The following is a 22,140-nucleotide window of genomic DNA, read 5'->3' on the forward strand; positions in this document are numbered from 1 at the left end:
TGGATCCCCCTCGCCCTGGGGAGCAGCTCGCCAGTTAATGTGGAAGGTTTTTTCGCTAATTTCTCGCCCCCGTTTCTAATGCGCTGACTGTAAACTCCTGAACTTCCTGTGTGACGGCAGTTAATGCTCCACTATCAACCACCGCTGATCAATACGGCCCCACTATGAAGGGTTAGCGTGCATTTAAAGCCCCCACGGCCCCTATGGCGCTCAGCATATGGCTGCTCGTTGTCTAAATGGATCATGTTGCCCCCCCGGCCTCGCCTCGCCTCGCCTCTGCTGCCGATCAAACCCGTGCACTTAATTGACAGTCTGGGCTGAGAGCGGTAAGGTCGACGCCCCGCCCCGCCCCACCCTCACTCCGAGCCGGAGGCCGCCGTTTTCTGACTCGTGCCCTGCCCCGCTGTGTTTTACTGTAACTGTGATGCAACGAGCCAGAGCTGGCCACGCTGAGCTGAGGCCTGGCTGCCCGGCTTGTCGTGTTAAATGAAATTACAGGGTGTTAACGTGCGCAAACTATTTATGCAGAGGAAATACCCCGTGGCAGCTCACCGCCGCTCGGCTTGGACCGGAGTCTCACAAGGGAGGAATAGGGGGGACAGAAAGGTGGACACTCAACTAAAGGGTCGCTCAGAGGAGAGTTTTTTTAAAGGTCTGGTTTTCAAGACAACAACAACAATAGCTACCCTCTCCTCTTTGACTTCATTAGCACTCTGCCTCGGCTGTGCCACCGGCGGCTGCCCCTCGGAGACAACAATTACTGCCTAATTAGGGAGATGAGCAGTGCTTAAGTACAGCTTAACGTCTAATCGGGCCCCGGCTCAGCGAGTCACCGGTTAGATCCACATCTCGCCGGCCGAGTCTGACAGAGAACAAGAAGCAGTTTGCTCCAAAAAAAAAAAAAAACAACAAAAACATCTACTCAAAGTCTCCCCGCCATTTAGCCGAGATCTGGAAATATTAGCCGCAGCCTAACTGCGACACGTCGGCCCTCCAATGGCGCATCTGTTTTGCGGTGCCTGAAGTGTCAAAATTAACATCAGGATAATCCACAGACCCAACTGGAAACAGATTTACAGCAAAGGGAAAATCTGTTCACATTGAGGTTTTGTGGATTAGCATGAATAACCATATCATTAAATCTGGAAGCAGATGTTGCTCCTCGCTGTTTCAAATGTCTTTTTTTGTGGGGGGGGGGGGGGGGGGGGGTTTGAACGTGGAAAACTGAATTCCACAGAGCTTTACTGTACTGCACTGATGTCAGCGGGCCGATTTAAGATCACAACAAAACCTTCCTCGAAACCTCATCCGTGCCTTTGATTTAGAAAACAGTCAGGAGCTGCCGGCGTCATTATCTCAGAGGCCAAGGAGGAGGAGGAGGAGGAGGAGGAGGTGGGGGGAGAGACTTCAAATGTCTCACCAACTGTCCACAAGCAGAAAAACAGTGTGGAGCACCTGAGGCAAAAAAAATGTCAAACATTTGTTCTTGGCTTCGTAAATATGAGAATTTGCTTCTCGTCTTTGTCAAACTTGACTGACAGATAAATCACCCCGGACTGTGGGAAAATAGACGGCAGATAGATTATTTTATTGATCAAGCTGGGTGAGAAATAAAAAAAAACAGAGGGTGTTAAAATTTATTTTTAAACTTGGAAGAAAAACTTCATCCAAAGTCCATATACAAGATGTTTGCTTAAAGAAAGCTATCAAGCTAAAGCAATAAATGGACTTTGAGTTTTCTTTTCTTTTCTTTTTTTCAAAATAAAAGTCTTATGTTATTACGTTTTCAGAGGAAAAGCCCCTTTAAAAATAAACACCAAAGTCTCTAATCAGTTCAAATTATTTTCACTTGATTAGTCAGCCTGGCTTTATCTGATTCTTGATTGTGTCTTTATTTTGACACATCTAGCCATATCTGCATGTGTGTGTGTGTGTGTTATGAGTGTGTGTGGGTGTGTTTGTAGATAGTGTGTCCCTCTTGTTCCAAAGTTTGACTCCTGCCATGTTGTTTTATTGAGGTCAACAACGATTCCTGAGGTGGGGCCTGAGCCGCGGGACAGTTTTCCTGGCAGACCGGGCGACCGCGGGCCGCACCTCCGCCCCGTTTCATGGAGGTTAAGCCTTTACACACTCCGCTGACTCCTAATAGTTGAGCAAATAGCTGCCCTCCAGCCCGATACTGTACTCGCTGCCCGAAAGGGTCTTACTGGACTCAGCTGAATAAATAACTGGGGATCCTAATATCGCCCTGCACGGCAGCTGGCTCGTGTTTGTGTAATTACCGCCAGCTTCGGGGGGGGGCCGTGTGATAGTGGACTGGTTCCTGCATGGGCAGCTTTAGGTGAGTTTCCCAGGCCTGGAGCACAGCATGGAGGTGGGAAGGGGAAGGAGGGGAGGGAGGGAAGGAGGGCTGGACTCACTCTACTATAGCTGGATTTATTGTGTTTCGCCTCACCACGATGCATCTCCTCAGTCTGCAGGAGGACGAGCAGAGGAGCAGAGGAGGAGTGAGAGACAGAGGGTGGAGGTGGAGGTGGGTGTTCATTGAACACACAGAAACTAAAGACTTGTAACTGTGTAGGAGCTGCACATACCTGAGGAGGGTTATTACACTGCAAAAACTCAAAATCTTACCAAGAATATGTGTCTTATTTCTAGTCAAAATGTCATTTCTAGTCAAAACAAATCTCATTATAATTAAAATAAGACTCATCACATTAAAAAGTAGCTTGTTTTTAGACTCTTCAAACATATTTTCACTTGAAATAAGTAGAAAAATCTGATCGTGGATCAAGTTTTTCTTTCTTACTACAAGCACAAAAAACTTGCTTTGACTGGCAGATTTTTCTACTTATTTTAAGTGAAAGTTTGTTTGAAACAAATGAAAATTATCTAAAAACAAGTTAGTTTTTAGTGAAAAGAGTTTAGTTTTGACTAGAAATGAGACATTTTGACAAGAAATAAGACAAATATTCATGGAAAGATTTTGAGTTTTTGCAGTGTACACTACAGGCAGGAATCCTGACAGCGTTCAGCATGGAGTGTGCGTTTAAGCTATTTTCACACGCATGCAGGTTCAGGCAGCGATTGGCTGTGACCATACAACCCTTACATGCATGATCCAAACCCTGGATCATGCATGTGTGTCTGTGTGTGTGTGTGTGTGTGTGTGTGTGTGTGTGTGTGTGTGTGTGTGTGTGTGTGGCATTTCTTCCTTTCATCCAAACAGAAACTGTGTGTGTGAGCTGCAGCACATACCACAAGAAGATGCCTGCCAGCGTGCGAGTTTACACAGCAGCACGGCCGCAGTTTTTTTTTTCTGTCATTGTCAGAGAGGATGATTTACAGAAGAAACCCAACACTTGAAGCAACAAAAGGGGAAAGAGAGAGAGAGGGAGAGAGAGAGAGAGAGAGAGAGAGAGAGAGAGAGAGAGAAAGAGGGGATGAGGAGCTCTGACTCGACTGGAGACGTTAACAGCCTCCCGATTGGTCCGGTGGTTTCCTTTAGAGAGCTGTTGCCATTAAAGCTATAGGATTTCTGCACCTTGACCTTTAGGCACCAGCACTTAGCAACTGTAGCTCGGATTATTTGCTCTTTGGAAATGTATGAATAAAAAGTATAAGTTTGCATAGAAAAGGCTGCAAACTCAGCTTCCCCAACATCTGTCTATTCACTTTCCCCCGTCTCGCGGAAGCTCGTCAAATACTCAGGGAAGAGTGGGGCTTGTACGCACACAAACACACAGCCACAGTTGTGTTAAAGCAAAAGCGGGGAAGAAGGAGGGAGGAGGATGGAGGAGGAGGAGGGAGGAGGAGGAGTAAGTAGAAGGAGGAGGAGGAGGAGGGGGCACTGTGTTGACACCAACATCAAATCTGCAGGGGTTACTCCAGATTCCCCTAATGCACCTACTGGCAGCCTGGAGCTTCTCTGGAGCTGATAAATCAGAGAGATTTGTTGAAACAACTTTCTCTGCGTGGCTCCAAACTGAAATATTAAAGAAGATCTATCAGGATGAGTGCAGCCTGGACTCCCTCTCTCTCTCTCTCCCTCCCTCTCCCTCCTCAGGTGTTTTATCCACACACACACACACATATACACACACCTCCACCACCCATCATCCTCCCTCTTCAGACTGCTTTACGTAACACAGCGGCAGGTCATGTGTAAGAGAAGCACCTTGAACTCGGTGGGGCCGTACGTTTGCCAAGATTGCGTCATGTGTCCCCTGTGGCCGCGGCTGGTCTGTCCCAGCGAGGGGTGTGTGTGTGTGTGTGTATGTGTGTGTGTGTGTGTGTTAAGGGAGGGGGGGGGGGTCTGTCTCTGAACAGAACAGGTGATTTGACGTTGCTGTGCTCACCAGTATTGCTCCGACAGCTGTGTTTACACAGCGGCTGATAGACGCCATCTGAGAGGGAAAAAACACACAAAAATCTACACAAGGTCTGAGGCCATTTGCACAAACTCTTAATGAGAGGTCAGATGAAGACTTCTTCTACTTTTTGACTAGTTCTAGGCTTTTTTTTTTTTTTTCTCTCTTATTTTTTTGACTCCTCTTGTGGGATCGATGCCTGATGTAATATCGCAGTGTCAGCAGAAAAGAAGCAGAGCAGGCAGAGTAAACACGAGGGCAGGGTGTGTTTGAGTTCTATCTGCTCGGTGGAGGGGCCCCACAAGAAGACGAAGAACCCAACAAAAAGTCTGCAGCTGCAACTGGGAGCAAATACCCCCCACCAAAAAAAAAAAAGCCTGACACCAGTATGATAAGGACTGGTGGAGGATGTGTGTGTGTGCAGCAGCTCAGAGGGCGCATGTTTACACACACACTCCTGTCAGAGAGGACATCTGTAAACAATCCCAACCTGTTCTCAAAGTGTAAAAAAATGCACACCACCTCCACCTCCACCACCACCACCCAGCCTGAGGTCCTATTAGTTTCTAAAAGGCAGTGCAACCAGGTCACAGACACAAACTGTGTGAACTTGTCTTAGTTTTTTGTGTTATTTCAATGCTTCCTGCCTACACACTGTCCAAAACACTGATGTGAAGCTGCCCCGTGTGTTTTCTGCTGCCACGTTTCTCCTCATGCACCGTTCAGTGTGTGAGTGTGTGTGTATGCTATGCATGCTGGCGTGCACGTGCATGTGCATGTGTTTGTTGAGTGTGTTTTAACTTTTTTTTTTTTTTTTTTTTACTTTTACACACATTGCTTACTTTTGCACTGCAGGTCCACCATGGCCTGGTACCACTCGTCCTGGTCCGCCTCGTTCTCCGCGGCGATGGCGAAGCTCTCCGCCCGGGTGTAGAGCACGATCATGTGCTTGTTCTTGGAGTCGGCGCGCTTGTTGATGTTGAAGCAGGTCTCCAGCGCCACCGCTTTCTTCGGGACGGGGGCCTTGCCGCGGAACTTCTTCTCGCTCTCGTAGTACTCCAGGCGGGAAGGGCCGCGCTCCGAGGCGGCGCGGAGCACGAAGTAGCGCCGGTGCATGGACTTCTGCTTGCGGAGGTAGCCGCTCTTCCGCACGTCCTCGCAGCAGTTGTGGTGGAGCTGAAGCTGGAGCTGCTGCTGGGGCTGCTGGGGCTGCTGCGGCGGCGGCTCCTGCTGCTGCTGCTGCTGGGGCTGAGGCTGAGGCTCGCCCGCTTGGTTCTCCATGACAGCCGCTTTTATTCCCACATACAAATAAGAAAAAATAAAAATAAAAAAAAAAGAGAGAGAAAAATAATAAACTTCTTTGATTTCTCTTGTAGTATTTCTGCAAGTTCAGCAGCGGGGGGATTCAAAGTGAAACATCCCCCGGCTGCTCCGCTGCTGCTGCTGCTGCTGTTGCTGCTGCTCCCCTCCCTCTCTCTCCCACATCAACGCAGGCATGTGAGAGGGGAGGCAGAGGTCGGTTCGGGTTGCTGCGTCTGCGAGTCCCGGAGGTCAAACCCTGAAGCGAAGCGGGGTTTTATCCGCGGCTGCTGCAGCAGTCTGTCCCCCTCGTCCCTCTCTTTTTCTTTCTCTCTCTTTCTTCTTCTGCTTGTTCCTCTTCTCCGACCCCAGTGCAAGTTTTCCAGGCGCACACGGGCGAGCACATGCGGCGGAGCTCGGCGCGGAGCTCCCCCTACTCTCCACTACTACTATCACTGCTGCTGCTGCTGCTGCTGCTGTTTCCAAGCGCAGTCTGAGCGGTTTAATCCCATTTACTGCACATCACGGAGGACAGAGCCCGTCCTGCTGCACACTGCCGCTGTCTCTCAGGCCGTGTGTGTGTCCCCCCTACCCTACACACCCCTGCCTGCCTGCCCTACTCGGCTCGGCTCGGCTCGTGTTGCCGTGGTGTGGAGAGCGGCGGCGGCGGCGGAGCAGCTACCGTGGAGCGGGACTGTCACTCACCGCTGTACTAGTACTCTGGAACACGGCGCGTTCACGGACCCCAGCCCGAGCTCGGAAAAACAGAAACGCTACAGACTCGCAGTCAACTTTTGTGTTTCTCACCCAGTAGTGTCATTGATTTATTTTTTCTTCTTCTTCGATGCAAGCGTGTTGATCAAGTAGAAAAACAAAACAAAAACTCAAAAATAAAACGATGATAGAAAACATAAATCAATAAAAATCTGCAATAGAGACTGAGCTAAAACCAACTCTAACCCCAGATATCCTGGTAGTACAACACTACAACTGTATTAACATTTCAATTGCATATAGGCTATTATCAACATATAAGTAATGATAATAATGCACAGTCATTATAGTGTAAATAAAGGCTGCTGGATATAATTTAGCCCTAGAGTTTAATTCCTTCACTTCTGATGACGTTTTATCTTCATATATTAACATTTTTCCATATACTTTCATTTTCCCTCCTTACCTCTGTTTCTTGTGCTGTTACAAATTCACATTTGTTCCCTTTTTAATTGCATCTTGCGAGTTTGTATGAGGTCCCGTCCAATAACGGGCAATATTTCCTACAGCACCTGAACGCATCCGCAGCTCCAGTGTGTGTGGAGTAAGATTTCAGTGTTGGCACTTCCATGAGTCCATCCTGTTCTATTTATTGTAAAAATCCCCTTCTGTCGTGTATTAAAACGCTCAAATAAACACACTTTTCTTTACACCCCCCTGCACATTATACACGACATACATTTACAACATGATATAGCCAAATTAATAAATTAGGCTAATAAAACATATGCTGTATGTATTACAAATTCAAAAATCACGGTGAAATCATTGAATCCCCTATGATTATTGTATGAAATCACTAGATTAACCAGGTATAATTGGATGAATGAGACGTTTACGGACGTGTTACGCTGCCACACAGACTGTGTGTAAGCAGTGTTTTCATCTGTCTAGACTGACAGGCTAGAGTAGTGAAACCTCGATCCCTGACTGTGATAAACCTTAAAAAGGCACATAAAGCAGATTTCCAACACTCATTCTGTGACTCTGCATCCAAAAAACTACAATAAATGATTCAAATGGGTCTAATAATAGCCGCTCTTAAGGGTTTCTATCTTCGTACTGTATGCTTATGCAGTATGTATGTTGTTATGCAATATGCATCCAAAAGTAACCTTGTGCATGAGGTCAGAGAAAAGTAAATACCAAGCGCCCTCTGCTGTTGCAAGGAGACACTACAGCCAAAAAAAAAAAAGTTTGGGATTTTCTCTCAATTTCATTTTCTTGTATTTTTAGTTTATGAGATTATTTTCAATGCATTTGCATTTAAATAAACCAGAAAACACACAATAAGAAACATCCAGAGTCAGACTCACTTAAGAAGCAACAAACTGATTTTATGAACATGAATACTTGTCATTACAAAGACGTTGTTACATGAATCTCTTTTCTTCTCTTCTCTCTATTTGTTGTTGTAGTTGTAGTAGTTGTTTTTGGCAAAATAGTGGAAATTAAAAAATTTCCAATGTCAACCCGAAAGAACAGCCAGAGAACGTTTTGGTCCGGTACATGAAGCGATGAAGTCATCATACACATTTACGTAAGTTATTTCTGAAATTTGCTTTTACATTCAGTAGCATCTCCTTTTAGCCCTCTAAGCGCATGCAGCCTGAGAGTGGAAAAACAAAACAAAACAAACAAAAAAAACATAAGAGTGTCCTTCAAAAGGAAAACCTGACAGAAAACAGTGACAAATGCAGACACGTTCCACACACCCACTACAGAGGAAAAGCCCGTCTTATCTTCTCGGCGTTACGCATCAGGAGGCTGTTAAGGCGGTTTATAACCATCTGTAGAAACTCTCTGATGATGCAGAGTCCGAGTCTCCACCGGCTTCTCCTTTGGGGACGACTGAGATGTTTGTTTTTTTTTTAAAGCAGAAGACGACACTGAGGTGTTCACCGGCGGGCTGAGAGGGGGGTTTTTTTGCACTTCTTAGCAAGGAGATGAAAGCAAAGTAGCAGCAGTAGCGACGTGTGTGTGTGTAATATATCTATATATGTGTGTGTGTGTGTGTGTGTGTGTAAAGTGTGTGTTTCTGCAGGAAAGAATAAAATAAAAAATCATATAATAAAACAATAGGAGAACCACGATAATCGGTAAATAATGTCAATAAATGTCAATAAATGCTTGTGTTGATTGCTGCTTTGAACTTTGTTAAGTGTACAACACCTGTACCTTCATTGACAGCAATAAAACCGTAATATTTTCTGTCTTTTTTTTTAACTTTCAGACCTGAGTGAAGTGGACAGACAGGTGACTAACATCATTTGACAATAAGTCTGACTCTGACAACAGCATAATGATGACAACTGTGTTATAATATGAAACCCATGGCAAATAAATAGCATTTTCATTTAAATTCAGTTCAAATAAATGAGTTCTATCACTATTTGTTAAGTATTCTTCCTTATAAGGAATGTATTTGCTTTGAACTCTGTAAATCTTCACTAAACCTGTACATTCATTGACAGCAATAAAACCGTAATATTTTCTGTCTTTTCTTTAAAAAACTTTACAACTGTGTTCTAACAGGAAACCCATGACAAATAAGTTACATTTTCATTTAAATTCAGCGCAAATAAATTGAGTTTTATCACTATTTGTTAAGTATTCTTCCTTATAAATGTATATTTGTGTGAATTGCTTTGAACTGTTATCTTCACTAAACCTGTTACTGTACATTCATTGACAGCAATAAAACCGTAATATTTTCTGTCTTTTTTTTTTTTAACTTTCAGACCTGAGTGAGGCAGACTAGCAGGTGACTAACAATGATTTAATTGACTACACAATAAGTCTGACTCGCAACAGCATCATGACAAGTGTGTTTTTCTAAGAAACCCATGGCAAATAAATTACATTTTCATTTAAATTCAGTGCAAATAAATGAGTTCTATCACTATTTGTTAAGTATTCTTTCTTATAAATGTATATTTGTGTTAATTGCTTTGAACTCTGTTATCTTCATTAAACCTGTACATTCATTGACAGCAATAAAACCATAATATTTTCTGTCTTTTCTTTAAAAAACTTTACAACTGTGTTCTAACAGGAAACCCATGACAAATTAGTTACATTTTCATTTAAATTCAGCGCAAATAAATGGAGTTTTATCACTATTTGTTAAGTATTCTTCCTTATAAATGTATATTTGTGTGAATTGCTTTGAACTGTTATCTTCACTAAACCTGTTACTGTACATTCATTGACAGCAATAAAACCGTAATATTTTCTGTCTTTTTTTTTTAACTTTCAGACCTGAGTGAGGCAGACTAGCAGGTGACTAACAATGATTTGTCAATTAACTACACAATAAGTCTGACTCGCAACAGCATCATGACAAGTGTGTTCTAATAAGAAACCCATGGCAAATAAATAAACAAACAACTCAAACAGATCAGCATGTCAAGCTGTTTGTGTCCTTTCCACTATGTTGTCCTTGAATACAGTCTTCACCATGGTATGCTGTGCTGCATGGGGATGCTCCAATCGCTCGGAGAAAGGCGTCCACATGTATGGCTTCCCCAAAGAGAGGGACAGAAGAATAGCGTGGGTGGCTAAAGTCAGAAGGAGCAATTTAACCGTGACCTACAAAGACTTTAACAACAAAAAAATATGTGAGGTAATCATATTCAAACAATGCATTTGCACTTTTGCACACGTTCAAAATACCACACTGCTAGGAAATTTGATTTTTTTTATTTTTATTATTAAAAACAGAACACAGAACAGGAAAAACAATGCAAAAACCAAGGGAAGTTAAGTTGCAAACCGAGGGGGGGGGTAACACTTAACTTAATGGCCATCTTGGAAGCAAGACCTAAACAAAGGTGAACGTCAGACAAACACAGAACAGCTGAAGGTGCTTCAGGACAGTGCTGGACAAGGACAGAGAGTGATACACTGGTGAACACAGGGGCAACACCACAGCAACACCAAAAAATATTTTAGCTCCTAACAGAAGTTGTACTTTTAACCCTCCTGTTGTCCTCCTGGGTCAAGGAAGGAAGGAAGGGCGAAGGGAAAGAAGGAAGAAAGGTAGGAAGGAAGGCAGGAAGGACAAAGGGAAAGATGGGAGGAAAGAAGGAAGGGGAAAAGGAAGGAAAGATAGATGGAGGGAGGGAACAGATTGGGTTAATTGGGTCAAAAAGCAAGGAATAAGTAAGGACGAAGGGAAGGGAGGGAGGAAGGAAGGAAAAAAGGATTGTGGAAAGAAGGAAGGGACAAAGAAAGGAAGGAAGGAAAGAAAGATGGAGGGAGGGAACAGAATCATTCAAGGAAGGAAGAAGAAGGAAGGAAGAAGGGAAAGAAGGAAGGAAAGAAAGATGGAAGGAGGGAACAGAATCATTCAAGGAAGGAAGAAGAAGGAAATAAGAAAGGAAAGAAAGATCCCACCGAGCATTTTCCGGTCTAAAAGACGTCTAATAGACGTCTAAATGGTCCCTAGACGTCTAGGCTAAAATCGGTCTACCACTGGTATAAAAGTGAAAGTTTTTTAGACGTCTAAGTTTATACTAGCCGTCTAATAGACGTCTAAAAGACGACTACGTCTAGACATCTTGTCTAATCATAGACGTTTAAATAACCGCTAATAGACGTCTATTTATAGACGTCTAAATTTAGACGTTTGCCAGACGTCTATTTTTATACCAAATGTATACGTCTCGTCTAATCTTAGACGTTTAAATAACTGCTAATGAACGTCTATTTATAGACTAATTTTAGACGTTTACTTTTATACCATATTTAAAGCCCATTACAAAATCTAGACATCAATTAAACATACTATTATATGGATATTCTAATAAATCTAGATATTTAAGTCATGTAATTACAATCTATCAAATTATTAACAAGAACCCTATATTAAAAAGGACATTAAAGTTGTCAAAATGCATCATGACCAAATTTAACCTGTGATCCTTACCTTGATGTAGTTGCAGTATGTTATGACAATCTATTCACATTATGTGTTTTTTTGGTCTTTTAAATAGGTTTCAGTAACACTAATGTCATGCTTATTTTACCACTGGATATAAATATATCTCTTGATGGGAACATTAACCAAACTATCCTACTGTAATCTCAATCAACCTACATTTTTAAAACAAATTCCAACCATCACAAACATATGAAAGTGCAATATAAATATTTTTAATTCCTTTACAAAACAGAAAATACAAAACATGGAGGGAGGGAACAAGTGGATCAAGAAGAAGGAAGAAGGAAGGATGAAGGGAAGGAAGGAAAGAACCAAGGATGGAGGAAGTGAACAGATTGGGTCAATTTGAGTCAGAACAGAACAGGAGGGTTAAAAACATTAGAAATTTGAAAAGAACACCCTGAAACTGTGAACAAAAAGACAAACAACTACACACTCTTGTAGCCCCCTCCACCGCTGCGAGCTGGGGCCTGCTTAAAATGTAGCTCCGTTGCTGAGGCAATGAGGTCATCTGTGGCATCCTTAAAGGACTTTCGTACAGCTTCTGCAAACAAAGCAATAAAATAAATGAAGAGAAATTGCAAGTGTGGTTGCCTATTGTTTTACGTGATGTCACAGAGATACTATCCAATAACAAAAGGTACATGGTTTCAAAGGACTTGACTCAATGGGCATTGGTCACCACCCATTTGAGACTTGGGGCTCTAGTTTCATAAACCAGGCGCAGTCGCGCCAACGGGGTGTGTCTAGGAGCACGGTGCAGCTCGGCACAGGCACTCCTCCCGTCCCTCTACTCCTACCGGCGCAAATGGCAAAGGAGAGGGTGCGAGTCCGTTCTTCACCAATCAAATGAGCTCCTCTCCTCACCTTTAAATGCGCCACGAGTGATGCGCACTGCAATTTTGTCATTTCGACATGGACGAGACTAGATGGAGCCAGTGGCGGAGCATATCAGATATAAACAAGTGCAATCAGTTGTCAGAGAGAGAGCAGCCTCGTTTGGTGATAAGAAGAACAAGTTCTCTAGTGTAGGACATGAGGAGAAAAAATATGCCCCCCCCCTCCCCCTCCCTCACCGTGCGATTGGGGAAAGGAAAAAAAAAACTCCCTAGTCGACACGGCAGCTCTACGTCGCGCACAACCACAACAACAGCTACAACTTCCTCCTACAAATGCACGACGGAGTACGTGCAGACCGCAGTGGACGACTCCTCAGTCCATGAGTTTCATGTCTCAGACCAGATCATGTAAATCCAACTGCAGAAATATCCGGGGGACGGGAGCGTCGCCGTAACTGTAGTAACTCACACACACAGACGCATACACATGTCTGGAGAGGAGCAGCCTCTCTGTTTTCCAAAACTACAGAGTGGCCCGCGTTAATGTGCCGTTAAAATCATTTTTGTGTCAACACGTTAATAACGCTGAGAGGACAGCTGAAGAAAGACACAGGGGCGTGGAGAGAAGTGTTCTACCGAGCGATTCAGTGACTGTAAGCAGCCTAACACTGCTACATTACAATTTTCTATTGAATTTTTGCGATTCGGAGTTTGGTTTTCCGCGTTCCGAGTGCAATTAAACGCAGCAAGCCCCGGGCCGGCTTGGATCATAACATAGACAAATTCTGCATTTGCCCCACGGACACTACACTGTTTGCTATTTTCTTTGTAAATTTATTTATGGCTCCCCCGACCAATCTTTTGCATATTTCAGCTTATTTTATGCTATTACTGCTGTATTTGCGATAATGCTCCTTTAAACCCCTGTAACCACTGTGCACAGATCACATCAACATAAAAAAATAGTAATGGGGATGAAACCAGAAGCAGCTGTGCGTAAAGGACGCATCGCAGAGCGTCTCTCTCTCTTTTTTTCCGGAGATGAGCAATGCCGAATATATATTCACTCTCTGATGCTGTTTGTGGTTGGCTGAGAGAGATGTTAACTTGTTATTTTGCATCACGTTTTAATCTGTGTTAAATCAGGCAGGCTGAGTTCCATTACACATGCCAACTGCCTTTGATCTGACATCAGATGTGACGGGACAATCTATATAGATATAGATGTATGTGCTGATTAAGATGATTGCATTGAATAGTGACAATTGCAATTGCATTAAAATGTGCCTGAATCTGTGGAAACCTGCCTGTGAGGTCTTGGTGACGTGTGCACTCTGCGCCTGTCAGCCAAACTACCACTGCACTGCCTTGCGCCGAGAGTAGACCTGGTTTTAGTTGGCAAGCATTCAGCGCACCGTCGGCGTTGCTCTTTGGCACGAAACTGTCACTGCGCCAAGCTGAATGTGACTCCTCCCCCTGCTGCGCCGCCACACCCATCTCTGCACACCTCTGTCTACCAAACTGCAAACCAAGCGCGTGCTGCACTGCGCTGGACAAAACTTGCACTGCGCAGTAAGTCTGTGAAGATTAATAAATTAATAAATAAAGCCTGACTATAACTGTATTATGGTTCCCTTTCATGAAACAACACCAATTAAGTTTCATAATTGTCAGTATTACAGAGATTACCTAGTACAGTCCAGACAAATTGTTGTTTGTTAATGTCATGTCAGTCACACATGTTTAACATGAAGCAATTTCCAAATAACTAGCAGACAGTTTTCTATTTACCTGTGACCACAGAGTAGAAGGCAGTCTGTGTGAAGGCCCTCTTCTTTTGCTTCCCACCTCCAACATATTAAATTGTGTCATGATGCTGCTCATGAAGAGTCTGCAACAGATAAAAAATGAAGACAATTGTTAACAGTAAACTTATATAACTTGTAACCACCCACTATTATGTTGTCTGTTCTACAGATATTAAACTTCTATGTGTAATCATACCTGTCCATGATTTTGTTCATGCAGGTCTTCAAATCCTTTCCTCCAATGAGACAGTTTTGCAATCTGTATGATATTACAAATTATCAACATTGTGAAAAACATGGAATTACTTAAGGAAACGCTTTTCAAAGTTGAATTCAGGGATTGTTCCTTTAGGTAAGGAAAATGTGACCCTTACAAGTCTGTAACTGGGAGTTTATGAAATCAAATAGACACTGGAAATAGTGCTGCTAGCTATATTTTAATCAATTTTGGGCTTATATTTTCAGGTAGTAAGTATTATGCATCATATGACTCAAGAAAATCTGCTATTGTATGTGCTACTGTGTAAAGTCTCATTTAAACCTTACTTTTGGCTGAGCATGCCATATTTCACAAACAAACAAATCGTTTTTGCAATGATGCTTGTACTAGCAGGCAAGCCATAGCTAGCGAGCTAGCAGGGCAGGCAAGCCATAGCTAGCATATCAAGCATATCGTCGGCATTTTGCAAACGGATTGATGACAATTAAATGAACAAACATTGCAGGAAAAAGCAGCATTTCAATAACGTAACCTTGACCACTCACCTATAGGAAGCTCTTCTTCTTTTCGCACACTCTTCTCCGCTCTCGACCGGTGTCGTGCATGGATGTGGTGTAGTGCTAGAAGCATAGACGGCCAGGAGTCGTTTTTGAACTTCCCGAAACTGATTTCCGGTCCACAAGACAACTTCCAGCGTGTTGCTGCCTCCTAGTGGGGAGGGGAGGGATCTGCTGACAGTATCTCCATATCCATATTGGCTACTGTCCCCGATCGCCGTGCAAATTGCCATTTTATTTTACTGTTCACCAATAATTATTTTTTCAAAGGAATTATTTGCATTAATGCTCAATAAACTTAATTGCAAACTGCCTATATCTATATAGGTTAATAGTGATATCTAAATATTTCTAAACATGGTTGGCATAATCTTATGCTTAAAAAAGAAAGCATAAGATGTAAACATAACATAAACAACATTAAAAAAATAAAGATCACTTAATAGTTTAAACCTGGTCTAAATCTAGATGCTGATTAAACGTCTAAATCAAGGCTAAATCTAAACTTCACTGTATATTGATCAATGGTCATTCAGATGATTTTAGTACAATATCTGGACACCATTGTGCAACTTACAGTTAGGCTATTTCTTTGGTCAGTATTCATTATTTAATGTATTTAATTCAATCGTCTAGATTTGGTCTAAAAATAGACGTTGATATGAGGTCTTGATTTAGACGTCTAAATCGAGTCTAAATCTAAACTACACTGTACATTGATCAATGACTGTTAAAAATGTTTTAATCCAGCATTTGGCCATCATTTATACAATTTACAGTTGTTTTCTTTGGTCAGTATTCATTATACAATTCAATTGTCTAGATTTGGTCTAAAAATAGACGTTTAAATGAGGTCTTGATTTAGACGTCTAAATCGAGTCTAAGTCTAAACTACACTGCACTTTGATCAATGACTGTTATAAATGTTTTAATCCAACATTTGGTCATCATTAATACAATTTACAGTTACTTTTTGGACGGTATTCATCATTTAGTGCAATCATCTAGATTTGGTCTATAAATAGACGTTGATATGAGGTCCTGATTTAGACGTCTAAATCGAGTCTAAATCTAAACTACACTGTACATTGATAAATGACTGTTAAAAATGTATTAATCCAACATTTGGCCATCATTTATACAATTTACAGTTGTTTTTTTATTTAATATTTAATGATTAATGGATTAAATTCTATCGTCTAGATTTGGGCTAAAATATAGACCGATTATAGACGGGCGAATGTTGGTCTAAACTTAGACTAGACGTCTAATAGACGTCTAATGCTCAGTGGGATGGAGGGGGGGGGATAGATTGGATCAAAAGAGGAAGAAGAAGAAGGAAGGACGACGGGAAGGAAGGGAGGGGAAAGGGGAAGGAAGGCAAGAAGGAAGGATGAAGGAAGGGGACATTTTGGGTCAATGTGACCCAGAAGGACAACAGGAAGGTTAAGTATCTCGCTGCAACCTGGGAGAGTGCCGAGTGCAGGAAATACAAGGCAGAGGGATCTCATACAACCCCACAAAAAAGTATCACTTTCAGTTATGGAGAGTCACATTTTCTAAACATAAATGTTAATTAAGTATAATCAGCCACTGATGTATAACACATTTGTCAAGTTGTCTCAGGTTTTATATGTGCAAAGATTTTAAACATCTACCAAGTGTAAAGTGCTATCTAATAGTGTGTATACTATTCAACCACTATGGGATGTATGCTAGACATGTCTGTAGTGCTAGATAAAAGTGAGTTGTTGGTGAGAACTAAGGTAAAGTCATTCTGCAGGCACATTTTGAGGCTGACCAGTTTGTCAAGACCAGCAAGGGCAAGACTAAGCTAAGAGAAGATGCGGTACCCACCATCTTTGTGCATCGGCCAGTAGTCAGGAAGAGGAGGGCCCCTACTCCACGATGCCCCCCTTCACTGGCAAAGATAGGGTCCGTAGCTGCTGACCACAGCTACTGTATTAAAGATGACACAGGTATAATGTATATGAACTCTTGATAATTATACCAATATGTCTTGTTTAAGGGACACAATATTATTTTAATGTTTAAAAATGAACTGTGCCATGTCTTCTACTTACACCAGTTTCCAAGACTGAGGAAAGAAAAGATGAGGAGAGTGAGAGAAGGGAAAGTGACACAGAAGGAAGAGAGGACATATCAGATGAGGAGAGACAGGGAGAGCTCACATCAGCCAGTCAGCAGAGCAGGGAGCCACCAACCAGAGAATCTCAGCTCCTAAAACAAATGAAAAAACAAGAAAATCAAATAAGAAAAACCAGGGCAGCACTGAGAAAAGTAAAGCAGGAAAATGCAGTTCTTAAGAGGACAATGAAAATTAGGGACAAAAAAATTAAGAAAATGTTAACAAAAGATCAAATTAAAGCATTAGGCAGACTTACCACAAGAGGGATGAAATGGAGCAATGACACAGTGAAGAAGGCATTGAAACTCCGGTTTGCGGCTGGTTCTTCTGGCTACAAGGCCTTGCAGGAGTTGCAGATTCCCCTGCCAGGAATTAGAACCCTGCAGCGAAGAATGCAGTCAGTTAAATTTGAGCCTGGTGTTTTAACCGAAGTTTTTGACTTTCTAAAACTCAAGGCAGGTGGATTTACAGACCTGGAGAGGGAGTGTGTATTGACCATCGATGAAATGGCTATCACACCCAGTGTGGAGTTACACACTCTCACTGGCAAACTCTATGGCGATGTGACCCTGCCAGGTCACACAGGGGTGGCCACACATGCGTGTGTGTTCATGTTGGCTGGGAACACAACACGCTGGAAACAAGTCGTTGCGTACCATTTCAGTGGAAACTCTACCAACGGAGCAGAATACAGGCCAATAATTAGTGAAATAATTCAGAGGGCAGCATCCATTGGGCTACATGTAATGAATGTCACCACCGACATGGGCAGCCCTAACCAGGCCATGTGGAAATCCTTTGGGGTCGACTACACCAAGACATCAGTGACACATCCAGCATCACCAGGCAGGCAGCTCTTCTTCATGCCCGACGTCCCACACCTTTTGAAAAATCTAAAAAGTGCCCTTATCCGTGGACAGGTGTTTGTTATTCCTTCTGATATCGTCCAAAAAGAGAACCTCCCCTCTAATGAGGTTTCCGTTGTCCCAATTAAGGACTTAGTGAAATTCCAAGAAGGGATGGCATTAAAATTAGCTCCTCAACTAACAGCTGCAGCCATTGGACCAAGTCACTTTGAAAAGATGAAGGTTGGGCCAGCTCTTCATGTATTCAGCAGGGCAACAAGTGCTGGGCTGAAATACATGGTTCAGCAAGAAAACCGCCCACTGTCCTACATGACCACAGCATGGTTCCTGGAGCAAATTGATAAGTGGTTTGACCTCATGGCATCTCGGCATCCAATTACAGCCTTGAGCAGGATCAAGATGGAAGAGTATCAGAGGGCCATTACCTTCCTCCAAGACATCGTCCATTTGTTCCGTGGCATGAAGATTGGTCCAAAGGGATGGTGGAAGCCTGTTCAGTCAGGAGTCATAATGGCAACAACATCAATTCTGGCCATACAGGAAGAGATGCTGTCAAGGGGTCACAAGTTTGTGTTAACCTCAAGGTTCACGCAAGACTGCCTGGAAAACACATTTAGCTGCGTGAGGTCAACACATCCCGTACCAACACCAGTTGAATTCCACCATGCGCTCAGGCTCATTTCTGTGGGGCAGTTCCTCACTACCATCAAGTCGGGCAGCTACCAGGAGGACGACAGTAGCTTCCTGGCTGACTTCCTGGACAGAGTGGAGGAAACTGTCACTCCGTCAGTTAGGGTGGAAGAACTGACGGTAGTGGACAGGGCAGCACCTGACCTGACAAAGGCAGAAAAATGTATTCTCTTCCATCTTGCAGGCTACATCATCCACAAGATCATCAAGTTTTCCAAAATTTGTGAAAAGTGCAAAACTGCAACACAGCACAATGATGAAAAGCCAGTGGGAGAGAACAGCATGTTGCTGAAATTTAAAGAATATAAGTCCGGTGCCCTTTGCCACCCCTCCAAAGACACCTATGATGTCATTCACCACATCGAGGAACTGTTTAGGACCAAGACTGGTTCCTCCCTCATGGAGCTTCCAAATGCAGTGGATGTGTTGGAGAAGGAAGCTCTGGCACTCTCCAGTGGGCTTCCATCATGCTGTGGAGTAAAAGAAAATATCATCAGGAGATTTATTAGGTTGAGGTTGAAGATTGAAGCAAAAAAAATACATAATGACAGGAAAAAACAACACATAAAAGATGGCCATCTTGGAAGCAAGAGCCAAACCAAGAAAGTGAAGAAGAGCAGTGGCCTAGCTTCAACATCAGGCAACCCCAGAACAGCTGAAAGTGTCTCAGGACAAAGCCAGCCTCACTGCCCCTCCACCGACACAAACCCAGGCACCCTCAGTAATCCCCCACCTACCATCGCCCAAACAACAACACTAATCCTCTACCTTCCAGCATCCAACCCACATCACTCCTCCCTCACCACCCAAAACCCAGCCAGCACCACCAGTAATGCTCCACCTACAAGCACCCAACCATCACTGCTCCTCCACCTACCACAACACAGCCAAGATTACTAACTCAATTTAACTGCATCTACCTAACAAATCCTGCCTAAACCTAAAAATATCACTGCTCCACCAACTACCAGACCCTGCTAAATTACTGCTCCACCAACTACCAGACCCTGCTAAATTACTGCTCCACCAACTACCAGTCCCTGCTAAATTACTGCTCCAACAACTACCAGACCCTGCTAAATTACTGCTCCACCAACTACCAGACCCTGCTAAATTACTGCTCCAACAACTACCAGTCCCTGCTAAATTACTGCTCCAACAACTACCAGTCCCTGCTACATCACTGCTCCAACAACTACCAGCCCCTGCTACATCACTGCTCCAACAACTACCAGCCCCTGCTACATCACTGCTCCAACAACTACCAGCCCCTGCTACATCACTGCTCCAACAACTACCAGCCCCTGCTACATCACTGCTCCAACAACTACCAGACCCTGCTACATCACTGCTCCAACAACTACCAGACCCTGCTACATCACTGCTCCAACAACTACCAGACCCTGCTAAATTACTGCTCCAACAACTACCAGCCCCTGCTACATCACTGCTCCAACAACTACCAGCCCCTGCTAAATTACTGCTCCACCAACTACCAGCCCCTGCTACATCACTGCTCCTCCCCAGCCAACATCACTAACCCTCCACCTACCTGTATCCACAAAATATCACTGCTCCACCAACTACCAGACCCTGCTACAATTATAAAGAAAAGGTGATTACTCTGGTTGCTGTTTATTGCAGGAGTCAAAGTGGATGCTGCTGTGCTGGGATGCATTATATTAATCGTGTTCCTGATATTTTGTCCTCTCCATTCAAATATTTTAAGGTAAAATTGGGCAACATTTGTCAGGGTAATGCAGTCCAGCACAGCACCACCACCCACTATGACCTCAACAAATAACAAGTATAAGAGCAGAAATTATGGCAGAGCTGGTGTACTGCACTGCACTGCATGATTTTGCACAGGTGTATCAAATCATGTGACTAATAGCATAATTGAATATGATGTTGTTAAGTATGATTCCCTGAGTAATAATGCATGGTAATACCCATTTAGTATGATTTATTATGCCTGACCTACCTTACTATGTTTTCAGTCTCACTGTGTTCCACTCTGTTCCTGGCCTGCAGCATCACTGACACTCCACAACGTAGTGCTTCTTCTGTAGGTTCACAAATATATGCAAGATGATATTAGGGACATTTGTTTAGTTTTATGTTGGCAGATTTAGACAATCTGCCAACATACTTAATTACTCGTGTCCATTTGATTCCGATGCACTACTAAAATGAAAATGTCATTTTTTAAACATTTTACCTTGAATAAGTGTTGCTCCGACCAGCTGCTCCATTGGAATACATTGAGCGGCAGTTAGCAAATGCTAACTTCCGGGAACTTTTGAGGGGCTCCATAGACCAGAGCAGCTTTTTTATGCAAATGAGAATGACCGATGCATTCTGGGTAATTTAGGGGCAGCTACCGGCATTTTTACATTGCACTCAGTGGCTTTTTGTGTTTTGATGGAGCGTAGACTGACTAACAATTAATCTGAATGTTTTATTTTTTGTTTCTTTTGTAGCACTATGTCTCATAATTATTTTGACACCCTCTTTGAAACCCACCGTTCACGCTATCTTGAAAAATTACAATTAATGAATCTGCCGGTATGCTCATTTAGCCTCCCACAGTGATCAATGACTCCACAAAGTGGCCAGAAATGTCTGACCCAGACATCTACACGTATTTGGTGGAATCACCGGGGAGGTTTTGGCTCAGTGTTGTCTGTTAATAGCCTGTTAATAGCCAACTTTTTTGTTAGTTAGTTTGTCAAGCCAGTTAGGCTGAACTTTTCAATGGAGGGATGCTGGTAGCTGCCCCTAAATTACCCAGAATGCATCGGTCATTCTCATTTGCATAAAAAAGCTGCTCTGGTCTATGCGCCGCCATTGCTGTGAAAAACCTTCACCATTGCAGTGAACGGAGGTGGCGCCACTCTCTCTCTCTAGGCACTCTACCCGGACCCTAATAAAGAGGGCTTTGTTCTGATTGGCTGAGGGGCACTTCCGGTTACACCCAGTAGCCAATCAAACGGCTCTACCGCTGTGTTTTAACCGTCCGACGGCTCCGCGGTTCAAACGGTGTGAGCTAAACGAGAGGTGTGTGTGTGTTACTGCTGGTTTCTTTTGCCTAGAGACGGAATAAACCAACGCAACGAGATGGATTTGGACTCCATGAAATACGCAGAATTGCGAGGTCTCGCCAAAGAGCTCGGGTTCAAAGGAAATCTGAAGGTAATTTAGGTTTTTACATCATAAGAGCGCTTGAATGTTGTGGACTGAATCAGGCGTGTAACGTTAAGTTACTGTGAGCTTTTGTTTGCACGTGTGTGTATTTGGGATTAATTATCGCAATGAGAATAACATTTTTTTCTCGGAAACAGGCCGACAAATTCCTGAAACTGATAAAGCAGCATTACGAACAGGAAAATAACAAAGAGGAAGAAGAAAAGGATATCCAAGAAGCCGAGAATGCAGGACAAAGCAGTGTTCATGAAAATAAAGACACAACTTGCAGGGAAGAAGTTTCCAGCACCGACGTGTCTGTCAACACACGTCGAGGCGGTACCAAGAGAAAGATGGAGGAAGATACTGCAACAGAGACTGACGAGGCGCCACCAAGTGCTGCAGAGGTAGTAAACACAAGTATTAACTCGATGTAA

At 43.2% G+C, this 22,140-nt stretch overlaps 2 protein-coding genes across 2 annotated transcripts in view; one reads left to right on the top strand and one right to left on the bottom strand.

Moving 5' to 3' along the window:
- Positions 1–6,737, bottom strand: part of LOC311002079 (insulin receptor substrate 1-B) — a 48,097-nt gene extending 41,360 nt beyond the window's left edge. The window contains exon 1 of the mRNA XM_083993298.1: positions 5,213–6,737. Within this exon, the coding sequence (XP_083849424.1) occupies positions 5,213–5,651 (439 nt within the window). The 5' untranslated portion in view covers positions 5,652–6,737. The remainder of the gene's footprint in view (positions 1–5,212) is intronic.
- The window catches only part of per1b (period circadian clock 1b), a gene marked incomplete at its 3' end in the record, with an annotated part of 402,390 nt that overhangs the window by 350,792 nt on the left and 29,458 nt on the right, over positions 1–22,140 (top strand). The gene's annotated exons all lie outside the window — the stretch shown is intronic.

The sequence above is a fragment of the Trachurus trachurus genome (genome assembly GCF_905171665.1).
Source record: "Trachurus trachurus genome assembly, chromosome: 18".
In the NCBI taxonomy this organism is placed as follows: domain Eukaryota; kingdom Metazoa; phylum Chordata; class Actinopteri; order Carangiformes; family Carangidae; genus Trachurus; species Trachurus trachurus.